This window comes from Sinocyclocheilus rhinocerous, unplaced genomic scaffold, assembly GCF_001515625.1.
Source record: "Sinocyclocheilus rhinocerous isolate Xijiao unplaced genomic scaffold, SAMN03320098_v1.1 scaffold1570, whole genome shotgun sequence".
Classification (NCBI taxonomy): Eukaryota; Metazoa; Chordata; class Actinopteri; order Cypriniformes; family Cyprinidae; genus Sinocyclocheilus; species Sinocyclocheilus rhinocerous.
This window is the reverse complement of record NW_015664984.1, coordinates 322,835-341,183: the sequence shown is the minus strand read 5'-3', so window position 1 is coordinate 341,183 and position 18,349 is coordinate 322,835. Positions and strand designations below refer to the sequence as shown.

The window sequence follows — 18,349 nt, the reverse complement described above, 5'->3', positions numbered from 1 at the left end:
CTCTGGACGCGTCATTGTGAGTCTCGTTGACTTTGTGAAAGGGATCATAACGTCTTCTCCATAAAATTAACTTAAAACCATGCCGGATGCGAGCGCGGACGATTATGACGGGTTTCAGACCCAGTTCACGCACATCATGGAAACAATTTTACAGACTGCTGTCAGGGAAGCGACAAAACTTTATGATGGCACTTTGCAGCGCTTGAAAGCGGAATTGGTGCAGCTGAGACAAGAGAAAGTCAACACGAAGACAGGTGATACATCCAGCCAGAGCAAGAGATTCTCTGAAGCCGGGAGCCAGAGGACTGGAAACGACTCTAAACATCGTGATATTGGCGTGCAGTGTGGTAGGTCTTTTTCTTACAACAGTGTGTTCCTGGGTTATGGCGTGCATTAAACACTTCCTGGAAAATTAGAACGACTTTTAACGGCTTAGAGTAGACAAAGACGGATGGTAAATAGGGGAGCGCCGGGCACAAAGTAACGCGGGGTTAGTAGTAACACACGTGGTTTGAATATTTCCACACATGCTAGCATAACAAAATTTACAGTATTTATTAGTTACCATATCAACATTATATAGAAAACAAACGTGCGCCAAAATTAAACTGGTACTATATATAGAATACAGTATATACATAAACAGAATATATATACATAAACACATTTTTTGCAATGATCACTCAAATGTGGTGATCAAACACTTATAATGGTGACAGAGATATGTAAGGGCATTTAACAATTTAACAATAAACTTGCGATGAGTGCGATGCACAAAGTAACGGGGTGTTAGTTGTAACACACGTGGTTTGAATATTTATTTTACCATAGTAACATTTAAATTCTGGCTTAAGTAAATTTTTCATCAGTTTTTATTACTCATTTAAAATTAGACAAATCTGCTATTATTTTAATCTCCAGTCTGATATTTATCAGTTTAGATTATTTTTTAATGCTTCGCTAACTATCAGAAGACACTAACCAGTTTTAAATTCCAGTTGCGCAGATGGGGCACGTTGTAACACTGCGTTACAATGTGCTATTCTATGACATTAGCGATGTAATTTAATTTACTTTAATGAATTTTAATGAGAAACAACGAGAAACAGGTTAATTAAGACTGACAGTCAATGTTTAATGTTTAGAAATTTTTATTTCAAGGCATGTAAAGCATTTTTGCTCGTTTATGTGGGCCGTCCAAGCATGATTGCAATGTGTTCATTGTCAAACTCCAAAATCAGATTATTTTTAATTCTTAAAAAACGCCATTATTTTATTTGAAAAAAATAATTATTTTATTTTATTGACAAAATATTTTAGTTTGTCTTGTTTTGTTTTTTTTATTCGATCAGATAACATTTTAAGCGGTCATATGGTCATGTTACAACGTGCCCCTCAGATGTTACAATGTACCCCACCTACGAGGCATGTTGTCACATTTCGCTTCCATTTTTTGAGGGTAAATAAAGAAAAAACGTATATACTGTAATTATGAAACAAAGTGACATATTTGTACTAGACAAGTGTAAAATTACTGTGGATGAAAAAAATTATATTCTGAACCCCATGTGGATTTACACAAACTGACTATTTACTTTAATTTTAATGAGAAACAACGAGAAACAGGTGAATAAAGACTGACAGTCAATGTTTAATGTTTAGAAATTATTATTTCAAGACATGTAAAGCATTTTGGCTCATTTATGTGGGCCGTCCCAAGTATGGTTGCAATGTGTTCATTGTCAAACTCCAAAATCAGATTATTTTTAATTCTTAAAAAACGCCATAATTTTATTTGAAAAAAATAATAATTTTATTTTATTGACAAAATATTTTAGTTTGTCTTGTTTTGTTTTTTTTATTCGATCAGATAACATTTTAAGCGGTCATATGGTCATGTTACAACGTGCCCCTCAGCTGTTACAATGTACCCCCCCATGGGGCATGTTGTCACATTTCACTTCCATTTTTTGAGGGTAAATAAAGAAAAAACGTATATACTGTAATTATGAAACAAAGTGACATATTTGTACTAGACAAGTGTAAAATTACTGTGGATGAAAAAAATTATATTCTGAACCCCATGTGGATTTACACAAACTGAGAAAGTCAAAAAGTGTTACTTTGTGCCCCGCTCTCCCCTACATAAAAATCACTTCTATGGCCTTTTTCTCTGACCATTCAGCTATGGAATTTTTTTTTTACAAATATATTTAACATATGTATATTTATACCAATTTTATCTCATAATCTGTCATTTGTAATGTATACCTGCCTAAAAACATAAGATGTTTAGTCCGGTTAGGCTTTTTTCAACAGGGTTATTTACAGGGTTTTTTTTGTTGTTTTTTTTTGTCAGAAAAGCCCACTTTGGTTGACCGGGGATGCAGCCCTCTTCAGTTTATAGGACAACGTCTTAATGTGGGAGACATAACTAGTGATAAACTCACAGATCTATGTGCCAGTGAGGATGGGAACAGACAGCTTGCATTGCTCCTCATCAAAAAAGAGGTAAGAAATGACGGGTCATATGATAGAAAAGTAAGTGTTTACTCTTCCCCTCCCTCACCCTTTTTTGTTTTGCATATCAATTATGTGGTGAAACAGCAGAGTTCACAGACTGATGTCATATTTCCTCTCTGTAAGGGTTTTCTATATTTAGAGGCTTGATTGAAAATGCTATGTGAGGTGAGGTCAATTAGGATTGAGTTTAAATCTTATGTTTATAGTTGATCTTTCTGGAGTGGATAGTATTTTAATGCTATAGCCCCTTTATACATTATTATTTTATGTTCTGTGTCTTCAGCCTCAAGAGACTGAATGCAACAGCTATGCACCAGGATACTTTCTACTAAAGCAAGAGGGTGCTGAGCCCATACTGGTGCGCAGAGAGCCAAATAAGGACACTGTGGAAAGGGGTACAAGAGTCATTCACAAATTCAACTGAGCAATGAGGGAAAAAATTCTCATATATGTCATATCTTAAATGTAGTTCTTTCACAAGTCCACAATGGAGACTCAACTGCTTGGTGTAATATGCATTTACTAATTTAGCAGCAACTGATAGAATTAAATAAAATATAGGTTATTATATAACCATTTTTAAAAGTTGAACTTTTTACACTTGAATGTTTTTTTTAAATCTTCCATTTACATATATTTATCATGTAAGAGCCAATCCTTTTCAAATAAAAAATATGCATAAATATTTACACAGTTGTACTTCACAGTTAGGACCGTAGACCAAAAAAAAAAAAAAATATATATATATATATAGTGCAGATGAAATTACCCCATCCCATAGTGTGTACACCACTCAGATACTCAACTAATCTATCTGTTGAGGACTCAATTTGCAACTTTTTATATTTACATTTTGTCTTCCTTATGTTCCTTTCTTGCATCTTCACCTCTCTATTCACAGTTGTGATCCCATCAGCGTTGCAAACAATAGCCAGACCCAATAACAACCATAGAGGAAAGTCACCACCACCACCAGTGATTCCTTCCTCTTGTAGTCGCAGAGTGGATTCCAGTGGTCAAAAACCCAATCAGACTATACAACCCAGCCGAGGTACATCTGAAAGAACATTGGAAACCACTGAAGGCTTGTCTTCCCAAAACAAAAGACAGAATGCCAGTGCACCAGCACAGACATCAACTTCTTCAGTGCTTCCCAATTCAACCCAGACTCCTGCTTCCAATGTTAACTCGTCTGTGCCAATGATTGAGCTGTCTGGCACTCCATCAATACCTCAAACCAAGCCTACAGCTTCATTAGTTCATCGTCGACCAAACCCAAACCCAAATCCTCAAACATCAAACCAGACAGTAGTCCCTCAGAAAGAGAGGTCAAATATCTGTCATAACACCTACCTAACTCCTGTTCCTCCAAGCCAAGTCTTAGTAACAGAGCCTTATTCCTCCAAACAGCGAGCTCAGGCATTGGTTTCACATACTGAGAAAACTCTTTCAACCATTGCCTCGCTAAACCAGGCCACTGAGCCATTAACCCAATGTTCCTCTCAACTTACACAACCTCCATTCTTTCCACCACAATCCATCAAAACACCAGCCCAAGAGATGACTCCACAAGTACACACTGTCATGCCATCAAGACTCGTTCCTGTCGCAGCAGCTCCAAATACTCTTCCACCAGTCCAGGATCGGATTCCCTCATCCAGTCTTGTTCCTCCTCAATCTCATGTTTTTGCATCCCCACAGGTAATGCCAGCACATTCTGTGAATTCAAGTCCATCATTTCAGTTCCCTTTGGTTCTGCCACACAATCCAGTTCAGGCGACGCCACCTTCTTATCTGCCAACGCATGTTCCATTTTCTTCTCCACATATTCCAGTTAACCCAATTCAGGGATCCGTCTCCTTAAACCCACCTCAACCTCCACTCACGCAATCTCAATATCCGCCACAATCCGATCAATTCTCCTCTTCTCCAGACCAGTTTTTTCCTCCACCCGATAATACGCCAGGTTTGCTTGAATCTCTTGATACTTTGCATTTGCATTCGCCTATCATGATAACGCCACAAGATGCCCCGGAGCAGGCACCCATGCACCATTTTCAGCCATCTGGGCAGTTTGCACCTCTGCTAACACTGAAGGAGCAACAAGCTCCCGCTTCCGCTAACGTTGTTTTAGGGCGAGTACCCATTCCGTCTGTAGATACCTCTGCGTCTCCAGTTGACAACTTCGAAACGAACGTACTATTTTCACCATGTTGCACAGAGAGAAATGATAAAGACCTTTTAGAAGATGATGACACACCCACCCTCCAGTCTAGACTTAGAAAACAGAGAAAGATTTGCTCCAAATCTAGACAAATAGATCCTGCAGGTGAGGATGGCACACTTATGGTAAAGGATAAGAGGGTGGATCAGGTGCAGAACGACTTGATTAGTGAAACACCAAATTCTGGCTCAAATAACGGAAATCAACTATTACCAAAACCTCCGGGCAAAACACTGCAGAGAAATACAGAGTGTCCCCAGTGTGGAAGGGTCCTCAGCAATGCATCAGCCTTGGAGAACCACATGAGACTTCATACTGGCGAAAGACCTTATACCTGTTCCCAGTGTGGAAAGGCGTTTCCTAGTGTCCGAGGTCTTAACCGGCATGTGAAGGTCCATGCGGAGGAGAAGCGGTATCAGTGTGAGGAGTGTGGGAAGAGTTTTGTATACCACTTTACCCTTACTAAACATCAGCTTATTCACTCTGGAGAAAGGCCATTTCCTTGTAAAGTTTGTGGAAAGAGGTTTTTGGCCAAGGCAGACCGGGCTACCCATATGCGAATGCACACCGGAGAGAAGCCGTTCTCGTGCACTCTATGTGGGAAGAAGTTTAAACATAGAGTCGCTCTGAATATGCATATGCAGGGGCATAGAGGAGAGAAACGCTACATCTGCCCCCACTGTGAAAAGGGATTTGTGGATCTAGGCAATTTTAAAAGACACAAGCTCATCCACACAGGGGAAAGACCGTTTGAGTGCAAGAAATGTGGGAAACGCTTTACTCAGTCAGCCCATCTCAAGAAACACATCAACACACAACATGTTACATGAAAAAATAATAATAATTTGGATTGTTCAATATTAAGCATTCAGTTGATCTACTGATAAATATTCTGTTGCAGAAAATAAAACAGTATTAGGCCCGACTGTAAATTCATTTATGAAGATGCTATTTTTAAAATGGAAAAGTAAAAAAATAACTGCTTTGCTGCATTAATTTTGTGCATGCTCTTTTTTTTTTAAGTGCTTTAATGAAGCACATTTAAAATGTAAAGTAATAAAATGTGATGATTTTTCTATTCTTTTGTCAGCGTGAAACTTATATACTGCTTCTTTATTTTTTTAATATATTTTGATAGTTTTTCTATTGTCCATCCTACTATAAATATCAATAAAATATAAATAAAAAGTAATTTTGTAAAATGATACCTATGTAAACTGAGTTTGTTTGCTCCACAGTGTATCTTGAAATTGTATTAGGCATATTCTATGTATTCATATGAATGTACTAGTATGATGCAGATAAGAAAGAAATATCAACCATGGGGTGGCAGTGTATGATACCACAGATTGTCTAACACACCATTTATAAACCTCAAGATTGAAATAACGTACATGAATTGCCGTAGAGATAAAAAGCAAAACAGGAGCAGAAATACACTGAAGAATTGTAAAAAGTATATTTTCATTTTAGGCAAACATGCAAGCACATGTTGAACGTTGTAGCCTGCTTAAAAAAAAGACTCAAAGACATATTTGAATACAAATTCCAATTTATGTTAAGTTGTTAACATTTGGATAGCTGGTTGAGATAGTGTCTACAAGTTCATGTTGCAACATGTACCACATCATTCAATGCAAGGAGAAAACACTAAGCTAACACATGACCTTATGTTTATGGCACATAAAAATCCTTTATGTATAAAATTTCTTTGAATGCATATTTAGAAATCAGCGTAATATTTGTAAAATTATTTAACAATTATTTGTTATTGATATTCAAAATATATGTGACCTTATATGGTTACACAAAATATACTAAAGTAACCATTTTCTATATTTGGGCGGAAAATGTAATATTGTGGATTAGAAAACATTTATTTTTGCAACATTCATTTGTACTGATCATACAAATATTACACTAAACTAGTATGTGACAAAAATGACAATCATAATTTGGAAATTAATTAAATTCATTTTAATAAAGATAACTTTGGTGGTTCCCGAGTTATATTTCTGCCTGTCACATGACTTCACAATCTATCTTTGAGGTTTGTAAGGTCTGTATAAGCAGCATAGCTCTTCAATGGAAGTCCTCCATAGCTGGAAATACCAGTAAATGAATGTTTGGGATGAAATGCTATGCAATTTCAGAGATCTAAGAATGATTTATATTGCCATAAAAGAATGGGATGACTGTGTATTTGGCTGGATGAACTCCATTTCACTACAGAGGGAAGGCGTCACATAGGAAACTGTATAAAAGCAGAGATGCCCACAGAGGGAGGGACATGCTGATAAGGCGCGAGCCTGCGCTGGACTTCATGGTGTAACTGCACCTGCCCACGTTCCCTACCTTGTCAACTGCAGACAAAGTCACAGAAGGTGAACAACATGAGGCCTCATACAGACCCATCACCACGATCACACCGTCTTCCACTTTCCTCTGGGTGAAGTTTCCACTGCCTTGCTGGATGGAAATGCTCTCGATGCCTGTGCCATTACCGTCTGTGATGTTGACAGACAGTTCCCAGTTTGATGAGTTGCAAGAGGAGGAGTAGCAAATACCCTGTACATTGACAATTTCACATTTTGGAGGTGTGAAGTCAGTAACCTGGATGAAACGGTAAAGGGTGAGTTGAAACAACAGCTTAGTATTGAATTATGTGGTATATATATATATATATATTTCATTAAAATGACAGTAAAAACAATAGCGTGAAATGTTATAATTTAAAATAACTTTTCCATTTAAATATATTTTTAATTGTAATTTATTCCTGTGATGGCAAAGCATCATTATTACGCATCATTACTCCGGTCTTCAGTGTCACATGATCCTTCAGAAATCATTCTAATATGCTGATTTGCTGCTCAAGGGACATTTATAATTATTATTAGCAATATTGAAAACAGTTGAGCTGCTTCATATTTTTGTGGAAAACCATGATACATTTTCTTTCAGGATTCTTTGATGAATAGAAATTCAGCAAAGAACAGTATTTATGTAAAATAGAAATCCTTTGTAACTAAGTCAAAGTATTCACTACAGCGTCTGCTCAATTTAATGCATCATTGCTAAATGAAATAATTCATTTCGACAAAAAAAAAAAAAAATCATACTGACCCCAAACTTTTGAATGGTATTATATATTAAACATAAGTCAAACACAATTTGTTTTGTGTGAAGAAACAATTGGCTGTCACTCACAGAAATCATTTAGAAATCTAAACTGTCCATTTTCTTAGTGGGCCACTAGTGCAAAATCAGCAGAGAATCTGAAATGACTGAAATAACATCCCACATATAAGTATGCCTCATTCCATTTCCTTATCTTATAAATTGCACAAAAGCAGTATGCTTTATCAGTCTGTCTGAAACCTCTAAGGTTACCTTGGAGAGAACAGAAAGGCGAAGGACAGCATAGTTAGAATCGCTTCCTCCAGGGCTTTCTGCCTCGATGGTTAGCGTAACATCTGTGCCTGAGACCGTATTACCAGGTGGAGTGAGAGACACTGTCCCCTGAGCACTGCCGCCACTCATGAGATTGAGCCTGTGAGGGCAAAGAAACAGAATTGTAGCAAAGAGTTTTGTTCTTGATAAGAAAAGCTGATTAAAGCTTGTGTCAATCATTACTGAGTGATTTGAGAACTAAGTGAAGGAATTACGTTGATGGATGTGTCATAGGGATGTTTTTGTCATTCCTTGCACGGATTGTGTAGGTACCACTGGTTCCATTGGTTGTAACAGTAAAATTGAGTTTAAATACTTGTCCTGGTAGCATGGAGCTGTCTGCTATTGCCTGTAGATGGAGAGAAAATAGCATTAGAATTCAAATTTGATTTGTTTAAACAACTAGCGAGCAGCCTACTGCCTTCTAAAGGAAGTATAATGGGAATTTACAAGTGACTGATTTTCATACAAGAGACTCACTAGTTTTTTATGTTAGCATGTTGCTAAGCTAACAGCACAACACTTAAATCAGCTAAATAATACAGTCCACAAATATAATCAATTTTTAAATCAATTTTTAATTTCAAGTTTTAATAAGAAGAATGCACTAAGAATGCAGTTTGTACCTTGATGGTGACTTTAGACTGAGACATCTGTGTGGTGGTCTGCCTCTGGAACAGGCTGGTGAAGGTCTTGTCTTTTCCTTTCAGCATTACTACAAACTCTCCTTCTGGCACTTCGTTCACAGTAACCAGGTAATCTCCATTACCCATTTTCTCAATGGTTCCATTAGACACTTTGACCCCAGACACCTCCATGAGAACAACCTCCTGCAGCTCTAGAGCCTCCGGACCTTTCTCTCCTGTCAGTGTTAGGAGCAGCTTAGCCGGTGAGCCTATAAAGAGCAAAATATCTGTACACTTCCATTCAAATCATTCAATAAGAATTGTTTAATAGTTAAACAGGACAACGGTTTAAACCTGTTGATGGCCGCCCATCAATGGCAGCAAATCCAGGATGGGGTCCTTTGAATTCCTCCACAAAGTCGTAGATGAATGTAATCGCACTCTGACCTGTAAAACATGGTTTCAAATTAGAAAGGCAAAAAAGGGTCTGAATACTATCAACATACATCTCAGAGTGCCACAGCATTTTTATTACTATCAAAATTAATTAATTAATTACAATGTTTTTTTATCAATACTCCACATTAGCCATTTTCCTCCTAATATTACAAGAGTAAAGAACAAATACACATTTCTATCATGACAACTCTCTGAAGGTTTTATCATGGTAATGGATATGACAATGTTAATGTATTTGGTCTTGGCAGAATAGATCTGCTCTGCTGCTGCTGCTGCTGAATTGTTGCTGTTGTTGGTTATTGCTGTTGTTTTAGATTATTGCTGATATTGCTGTCGATACGGTGCTGTATTTAAGACATACTGCTGCTGCACAAATAGTCTATGTAGCAGATCTATACAGGTGGAGCTGGGGAAGGTGGAGAGTTTCAGAGGAACTCTGAAATGCTCAAGCGAATGCTAACCAGCCATTTAAATGTAAAGCAGCAAACTCAGTGGGTGTGTGTGCAACATGAACCAATCAGCTTGGTTTAACGCTGTAGGTTTATGCTGTAAATAATATCATAGTTTGCGTTAAGGACCCAACATGCCTGAGTTTCATGAGAGAACTTGGCATTTATCTGTATTCTTCTCATAACAGGTTGGCAATAACTTTAGTGTTTGGCTTTGCATTGATTTATCAAATAAGTACATGATGGCTCACCCATCACTTTTATGGAGTAGGGCCGTGTTGTCGTCATGTCAATGTGCCACAGGCCCATCTCTGTTCCGTTTACTTGGATTCGTTGCAGGTTTCCCACTCTCTGAATTGTTCCCAGAGGTCCGTTGACAACAGTGTTAGATTGAGTCACTCCTGGAAGCAAGTGTATTCCGTTAGGCAATAAAAGAGGAACTTACTTTTATATCTTATATTGAAGCTTAACACAATATAATACAATAAATTCTTGTTGGGGTTATTATAGTTTTACATTTTTATTTAGTTTTTATTTATTTCTTTTCTTTTTTTTTTAAATCATGAAAATGTATTTTGGTTACAAAAAAATATTTGTATTTTAGTTTATTTAGTTAAAGGTGTCTCTGAATTTACCTGTGGGGCTGCGCAGGTTGAACGTGAGGCCAGTTCCTGTGATGTAGATGGTAGTGTTGGACACAGACCCGTCCAGTAAGAAGGGGAAATTCTCTACACGTCCTGGATCCCTAGAGCACTGAAGAATTGTCACCTGATAGATAAAGAAAGAGTGTGCAAACATTTGCAAAAATGAAAGACATAATAGAAAGTTATTTGAAGATGCTGTTTTTTGTATTTGCAATGTCAGTGAGCTAGCATAACCATTTTGTTTGTGAGATGTTGACAATTGTGAAAAGACTATAAGACGCTGATCATACCAGGGCTGATGTAGAGGTGTCGACAATGATGTCAGTGGCTTGAGAGATGCTGGACTTGGAGACCTCAATGGCTTGACCGCCAGAGGCCAAGGCCATGTCATAATACATCTGAAACTGTGACGATGCACTCAATGCCCTTCTCCCCCTGCTTGATGCTGTCAGTAAGAAAGATACCTGAAAACAAAGGCCAAGAGATGGAAAAGTGGGAAACTGATGGAGGGCTGGTGAAATTTATGATGGCAAGGACTGCGTGTGAAACAAGGATGGATAGATTTACCGTAGTCTTGGTGCTGCTAATAAGGGCAGCTATAGTTTTCTCCAGGTGTGTATCCTTAGGTGGAGCATCCGTGAACACATATATATATGAGGAGGAAGGAGCTCCTGTCAGAGCCAACTGTGGGAGAAACCGAAGGTTAGAAAGAAGAGGAACCTTGACTCCTTGTTCAATAATCTAATATTTCTTAGTTCTAACTGGGAACTATATTGGTAGTATTCACATATGACGACTGAGATGATTGGCTGAAAGGCCACACAACACAATACCTGAAGTGCTGACAGGCACATTTCTGGGATATCTCCTCCTCCATCAGCTCTGATCTTGGAGATCTCTGATTTCATCACATCTGGGTCTGTGGTTCTTATTAGTGGTCCAAATTCTACAAATTCATGCAAAATATATACATATTGTGTCTGTAAATAATTTAGATTTATATTAATTTAGACTATATCTGATCACGTTTGCCATAATACGAATGAAAACGTACATCATTGCCTTATTTCAAATCCTAGTGAGCTACCTACAAAGGCAATATTTTAAGTCACCATATCACAAAGCCTTTATTATGCTTAATTTTGCTTATGTCTCCTAAGATACCCAATTTCGGTCAAATACTAAGGCAGCACTGCATGTTTTTTTCACAGGAAAATTGAGATAATGAACCAATGCTGGTAATAAATAAATTGCATCAATAAAAACAGTTCAGTGTAATTAAAATTGATGTTTTTTACCAAATATTTTTATGTGCTGTTATGTATGTTTTTTGCTCTCACTTGGATCATTAAACGGCACCAGAATGTATTCAGATGGTTCATCTTGAGTTCCTTTTTTACTGTCAATAATGTTGAAGGCGACTCTCTTGGCCTCTGCAATGTCGTCTGCCATACTGCCTGTGGTGTCGATCACAAAAGCCAGCACTGCAGATCGCGAAATACCCATCAGCCTGATGGAGGAAAAAGAGAGAAATATTTTGGTTAATGGATTCAAAACCAGATTTTAAAAAAATACATTTATATTTACATACACCATTAAGATGTATGTGGGCAATAAGACTTAATGTATCTTCTGCTCAAGAAGCATTTCTTATTATTATAAAATTGAAAACAGTTGTGCTGTTAAAAATGTGGAAACTGTGATATGTTTTTTCAGGATTCTTTGATGAATAGAAAAGAACAGCATTTATTAGAAATAGAAGTATATTTGTAACATTACAAATATTTGATCAATCTAATGCATCTTTTCTGAATACAAATATTAATAGCTTTCAAAAAAAATCTTACTGTCCTCAAGCGTTTGAACAGTGGTGTAGAGAACAGGTTGTTAAAGGGATACTCCACCCCAAAGTGAAAATTGTGTCATTAATCACTTACCCTCATGTCGTTCCAAACCCCTAAAAGCTTCGTTCGTCTTCGGAACACAATTTAAGACATTTTGGATGAAAACCGGGAGGTTTGGGGAACATTAGCTCCTCATGACTGATATTGTGTTTTTGTTTATGGTGTGAGGGGTCAAAGGGTCATAAGGTTAAGACAATACTAGTGCACCCTCCTGCAGATAATGCACTGTATTGTGTGGAGATCACTGAAGCTCTGCTCTCAGCAGGAAGTTGAGAGCTGTGATAAGTGAGCTTTGGAGGAGAACAGACAGTGGCATTGTGACCCTTTGGGTCACTGTACACTCACATCAAAGCAGTAATCCCACATCCAACCCGTCCCTGTAATTACAAGAGCTCTGAGAACAGGAGGAACTTGAGAGGAAAATTATAATATGAGAAGATGTGCCCTGAAATTATAAAAATGTGTGTGAAACAGATCTCGCTGAAACTTACTATTAGATACATTCGATATTACAGAACATCTCATAAATCTAAACCATTCATTACCTGTTAAAGGGATACTCCACCCCAAAGTGAAAATTGTGTCATTAATCACTTACCCTCATGTCGTTCCAAACCCCTAAAAGCTTCGTTCGTCTTCGGAACACAATTTAAGACATTTTGGATGAAAACCGGGAGGTTTGTGACTGTCCGATTGACTGCCAAGTAAATTACACTGTCAAGGTCCATTTTGGAGAATATGTGCTGAACGCAAGCAGCGTACGCTATTCTGTGTCAGCAGCGCTGCACGGATGCGATGTTTTCGTGACGGGTTTGGAACGACATGGGGGTAAGTGATTAATGACAAAATTTTCATTTTGGAGTGGAGTATCCCTTTAAGAGAACAACTCCCAGCTTTGCAAGTTATAAAATCTCTTAAAAGTTTAAGAAGGTTTGTCTAAAGATATGAGGAATCTATCTCCATACCGAAGGTAGTTATTGTTTCCTATAGCTCCACGGATGTCCTCTAGGAGCTCCATTGTGGCTTCAGCTGCCAGGTTCACAGCATTCTTGTGGAGATTAGCATTATGGGAATGGCTCTCATCTTTACTGATCCCACCGCGAGGATTCTGGCTACTGCTGAGATCAGTCTCCCCACCATGGCTACATTTTCCTTTTACACATAAAAGACAAATAAGAGCAGTGTTGGGGAAAGTTACTTTTAAAAGTAATGCATTACAATATTGCGTTACTCCCTAAAAAAGTACCTAATTGCATTTATGGAAAATAATGTGTTACGTTACTTTTGAGTTACTTTTTAAATCTGGGCAGGGCTTGCTTGTTTGTTTTTAATATAAAAATATAAGAAAGCCCTTGCACACCAAAAGTGAAATGAATATGCCAAATGTAAATTCATGTCTGTACAGTAGAGGGTTCAAACAATATGACACAAGAGAAGAAAGTTCAACACTATTCAGCAATAACAAAAATCAAACACAAATGTGTTGTTTTTGCTTATGAGTATGGTTGAATTGGATTATCGAAGGTAAGTAGCAAAGACATTGAGGTGAGATGAGTAAATACATGTTCATATTTAGTCTAGAACTACAGTAACATCATGTTCACACAGCGCACACAACGCCTCTGCACTTACTCCCGATTTCTCTCAACATGGCAACACGAGAGCTGTCAGTCAATACATGGGAAACAAAGTAACTGGAGTTACTTATTTGAAAAAGTAACTCAGATATTTCCTTCTACATTAAAAAGTATGCGTTACTTTACTAGTTACTTTTAAAAAGTAATCTGATTAACTCGCGTTACTTGTAATGCGTTATCCCCAACACTGAATAAGAGTTTCTGAAGTTTTAAAACTTAAGAATATTTTCTCTCCAAATCAGCTTTCTCAAATCCATTTTTAAACAGTAGTTTTCGCTCCTTTTTCCACTTCTAATCCCTATTGAAGTGTTGCTTAAGTGAGTAAATGGAATAAATCAGATACCTTATTTTTTATATGTCAAAGGCATTTTGAATTAGCTTTTTTCACTTACACTACTTGAACTACACTATTTTAACTAATAGATGTTTTAGTTCTGCTTTTACTTTTTTAATTGCTGTCACAAAGTTGTTTTCTTTGGTAAATTTGGACACTGCTTAATTGAAACCACTCCTTACCCCATGAACACAATATATCAAATAGATTGCTGTATTATGTAATAATGGAAAGAAAAAAAATGTGCAAAGTGTGTCAGGTAATAAGTTGAGCCACAACCTTACAACATCCACCAACATCCTAGTTACAACAACATTATTTGAAATAAGTCCACGCTCAGTTACGACAATTTAAAAGGGCTGAACACCAAAACTTGGTCATTTGAGTTTGATTTGTGTTTTCAACAGCTTATCTATTTAAATAGTTACTAGGTTTTGCAAAACCAAGACTGTTAAGTTACTAAGTAGTTGCTAATACATTTTGAGTTTAACTTGAATTTTTTGCAGTATGTTTGCTCATCCGTGTCTCTTGGTAGGTCTCCTCACCTTGAGGTTTTTTAGGGGAGAACAAGCCCATATATCCTGAAGTGAGGTACTTCCCATTCAGAATGGCAGGAAGCAGCTGGTTTGGACAGGTACCACTGGCACAGTCACTGCATGTTGGCATTGCAATGTCTGCACATTAACACATTCACATGCAAATCACAATCATGCACTCAATTTACTTATTTGCTGTTTAGGAACAGTCAACATAGATTAATCTCACATAATATGATATGTACTCCCAACTGAGTGTAACCTGTTATCAGTTAAGCACCAAGTCATCTGTTCACTTATCTCCAGTTTTCATTAAAAACATTGATTATTAAGAGCTATTACACATGAACATTGGACATGTCAACTAAAAAAATGGCGTAATCTCTTTTTTTTTTTTCCACATATGAGTCTCTCTCATAAATCACACCCACTGGCTTTATGTACCTGCAATCTTCTCAATGTTGAGATCCGGTTTGATGAGGTTGGCATATGGACTTTCGTTACCTAATTCAACCCAGTTACTGTGGCTGTAAAAATCCTGGGGGGAAAAAAACATGAAGTAACATGAATGCTTAACATAATTGTCACGTGTATGTTCCTGTTTGTCCATATTTGGTTTGGTTCCTGTTTTCATTATTAGTTAATCACCTTCATTCTGTTCACCTGTGTTGATTGATCATCTCGTTTGCTCCTTTGTTTCCCTGTCTTTATAAGCCTTCAGTTTCTGTCTGTTCTTCGTCCTGGATTAATGTTGATTTAATGGTACACGTGCATTGATGCTATTTAGCGCGCCTGTTCTTTATGTTAAAGTGGAATTAAAGTCTATTTTGGTTACTCCTTCCTCATGCGCTATCTACAATCATGGGCCGTGACAATATTAAAGATGAAAGTTTTATTTTGTGTTTGTTTAAAGATACACCTTTTTAAGGAAACGTGTCACAACCATTAGCAAAAACACTTCTTATTACATATGTTTTTATCCTTACAGATGATTTTATATATATATATATATATATATATATATATATACGCATACAGCGGTAGCCAAAATTATTAGAACTCTAGTGTTTTCACCAGCTATTACAGATGTTTTTATATATATATATATATATATATATATATATACACGCATACAGCGGTAGCCAAAATTATTAGAACTCTAGTGTTTTCACCAGCTAAAAATGGTTTTAAGTCAGTTATTTTTATCTTTTGCTCTAGTGTGTCAGTAGGAAATATCCATTTACATTTTCAAACATTCATGTTGCCGTTAATTGTAATAATCCAGTGAGATTTTTGTCTGACAACAGCCAGTGCTCCGCACCGAGATCTGACCTCACCATCATCCAGTCTGTCTGGAATGACATGAAGAAACAGAACAACCTGAGACAGACTCAATCCAGAAGAACTGTGGCAACGTCTCCAAGATGCTTTAGACCTGCCTGCAACGCTACCTGAAAAAATATGCGCAAGTGCACCGAGGGCAAAAGTTGCTTTAAACGCAAAGGATGGTCACACCAAATGTTGATTTAATTTAGTTAATAGAAGTTTTATGACATTATTTTTGGCATCATCCTTATTTTACAGCAAGTGCCTAAAACTTTTAACAGTACTGTAGCTTTGCAGGCAGTTCTCTTGAAGCATCTTGGAGACGTTGCCACAGTTCTTCTGGATTTAGTCTGTCTCAGTTTGTTCTGTTTCTTCATGTCATTCCAGACAGACTGGATGATGGTGAGATTAGATCTCTGTGTGGAGCACTCCTTGTGCAAACAAAAATCTCACTGGATTATTACAATTAATGGCAAAATGAATGTTTGTAAATGTAAACTGATATTTCCTACTGACACACTACAGCAAAAGATAGAAATAACTGACTTAAACCCGTTTTTAGCTGGTGAAAATACTAGTGTTCTAGTAATTTTTGTGTATATACCACTGTATACATACATATAGATTTGTGTTGTTGCTTAAAGACACACCTTTTAGAGAACCATGTATATTTACATTTATTAGGGGTTTAGATTTTGTATGTTTTTAGTCCTTAATGTATTTTCAATAGGTAAAAGTGTCAACAAATAGTTAATAAAAACATGTTCTTGAGCAATTCTGAGGCAATATGCTTGTGCAATGTCATAGTCACTGATACTGATGTATCGCCCTCTTGCTGACCTGCAGTGTGTGACACACTCGTCCCAGTGTTTCTCGGGCAGACTGAAAGTTGTCGGTGCGGATGTTCGCTTTAATGGCCGCAGTCCCCTGAATGATAAGGTTGCGTCCCTCATTGAAGGCCTCATTATTGAAGTGGTGTGGTGCGCTGCTCATGAAGTCCTGGTCCACAAAGCCATTCTGCTTGTAGATCTGATTCAGTGCTGTGCGGAACTTGGCCCCCGATACCTCACCTGTGGCTCTGCCCAGACACGCACGCAGCAGCTCTTCTGCTGAAGGGCCCTGAGTTAAAGTGGGAAATTAAATTATGTGTCATCATTTTGAAAAATGACTTGGTCTATATGTCTTCCAAAGAAGTGCACAGTTTTCATGGTAGTGCTGTTTTATGCCTCTGCTTGTACACAGACTCACCGTGGGTTTGAAATCTCTTCCTTCTGATTCAGCCACTGCTTCACACACCTCATTGATCTTCGCCATTACAGCATGGTCAGTAATGGTCACATGGGTGTTTCCGCTACCCCCAACTGAAATAAATGCCTGCACCCTGGACACCACTAGTGCGATCAGGGCCATGACGGGCACTGATGACTTCATGATCATCTGAATTGAACTGAAGTGAACAAATATTTTATTTTAGTGAAGCTGCCTGTGCAACAGCACTAGTTAAAGGAATGTGAAAACAACTATGTAAGAAACATTTTCATTTCATTTTTCATTGTGAGACACTGAGGGCCCTATTTTAACGATCTGATTGCATGGTCTAAAGCGCACGGCGGCAGGTGCACTTAGGGGGTGTCCGAATCCACTTTTGCTAGTTTAACGACGGGAAAAACAGTCGGCGCGCCCGGTGCATGGTCTAAAAGGGTTGTCCCTATTCTCTTTATGAGTAATGGGTGTGTTTTGGGCATAACATGCTATAAACCAATCAGAGTCTCATCTCCCATTCCTTTTAAGAGCCAGTTGTGCTCACGCCATGGCATATTCGCTATTAAAGGGGTCATATGATGCGATTTAAATTTTTCCTTTCTCTTTGGAGTGTTACAAGCTCTTGGTGCATAAAGAAGATCTGTAAAGTTGCAAAGACTAAAGTCTTAAATCCAAAGAGATATTCTTTATAAAAGTTAAGAGTCAGCCACACCTACCTAAAACGGCTCGTTCTAACACGCCCCCACATACCTACATCACGATGTGGGAAGATTTGCATAACACAGCCCAAATGTTCACGCAAAGAAAGAAGGCGTAACTTTTATTCTCGCTGTAGTATTGTTGCCGCTGCCGCCATGTCCTGAAGACGCTGTGTGCTTCGTTGTGAAAGCGAAACTACTTTCTTTGGTCTTCCAAAAGAGGACGATATCTGCTTCGTCATGCCTGGAGCTGATCCGTGCTGATCGCTGAGG

The 18,349-nt window shown here is 37.7% G+C and overlaps 2 protein-coding genes across 4 annotated transcripts in view; one reads left to right on the top strand and one right to left on the bottom strand.

Moving 5' to 3' along the window:
* LOC107730532 (uncharacterized) lies at positions 1–5,746 on the top strand. 2 transcript variants are annotated; one of them, XM_016541383.1, is made up of 5 exons: positions 1–347; positions 2,360–2,511; positions 2,807–2,918; positions 3,425–3,833; positions 3,885–5,746. In XM_016541383.1, the coding sequence occupies exons 1-5, from the start codon at positions 80–82 to the stop codon at positions 5,575–5,577; spliced, it is 2,634 nt and encodes an 877-aa protein (XP_016396869.1). In that variant the 5' UTR covers positions 1–79; the 3' UTR covers positions 5,578–5,746. The 2 variants fall into 2 exon arrangements, with proteins under 2 accessions (XP_016396869.1, XP_016396868.1); XM_016541382.1 differs by having other exon boundaries at positions 3,425–5,746.
* Positions 5,747–6,581: 835 nt separating this feature from the next.
* vwa11 (von Willebrand factor A domain containing 11) overlaps positions 6,582–18,349 on the bottom strand; it is an 18,001-nt gene continuing 6,233 nt past the window's right edge. For both annotated transcript variants that reach the window (XM_016541385.1, XM_016541386.1), the window contains exons 2-17: positions 17,364–17,562; positions 16,956–17,234; positions 15,234–15,327; positions 14,799–14,927; positions 13,248–13,434; positions 11,719–11,888; positions 11,212–11,324; positions 10,946–11,062; positions 10,669–10,842; positions 10,370–10,502; positions 9,986–10,135; positions 9,181–9,273; positions 8,827–9,095; positions 8,416–8,549; positions 8,141–8,300; positions 6,582–7,360 (exon numbers count right to left, since the gene is read on the bottom strand). In XM_016541385.1, coding sequence (XP_016396871.1) covers positions 6,974–7,360; positions 8,141–8,300; positions 8,416–8,549; positions 8,827–9,095; positions 9,181–9,273; positions 9,986–10,135; positions 10,370–10,502; positions 10,669–10,842; positions 10,946–11,062; positions 11,212–11,324; positions 11,719–11,888; positions 13,248–13,434; positions 14,799–14,927; positions 15,234–15,327; positions 16,956–17,234; positions 17,364–17,552 — 2,778 coding nt within the window. In that variant the 5' untranslated portion in view covers positions 17,553–17,562 and the 3' untranslated portion in view covers positions 6,582–6,973. The remainder of the gene's footprint in view (positions 7,361–8,140; positions 8,301–8,415; positions 8,550–8,826; positions 9,096–9,180; positions 9,274–9,985; positions 10,136–10,369; positions 10,503–10,668; positions 10,843–10,945; positions 11,063–11,211; positions 11,325–11,718; positions 11,889–13,247; positions 13,435–14,798; positions 14,928–15,233; positions 15,328–16,955; positions 17,235–17,363; positions 17,563–18,349) is intronic.

Coding starts and splice junctions, on each gene's coding strand:
- LOC107730532 (XM_016541382.1), top strand. CDS start 80: ATGCCGGATGCGAGCGCGGACGATTATGACGGGTTTCAGACCCAGTTC. Junction 2,512..2,806: donor TGCTCCTCATCAAAAAAGAG/GTAAGAAATGAC, acceptor CTGTGTCTTCAG/CCTCAAGAGACTGAATGCAA. Junction 2,919..3,424: donor TAAGGACACTGTGGAAAGGG/GTACAAGAGTCA, acceptor CTCTATTCACAG/TTGTGATCCCATCAGCGTTG.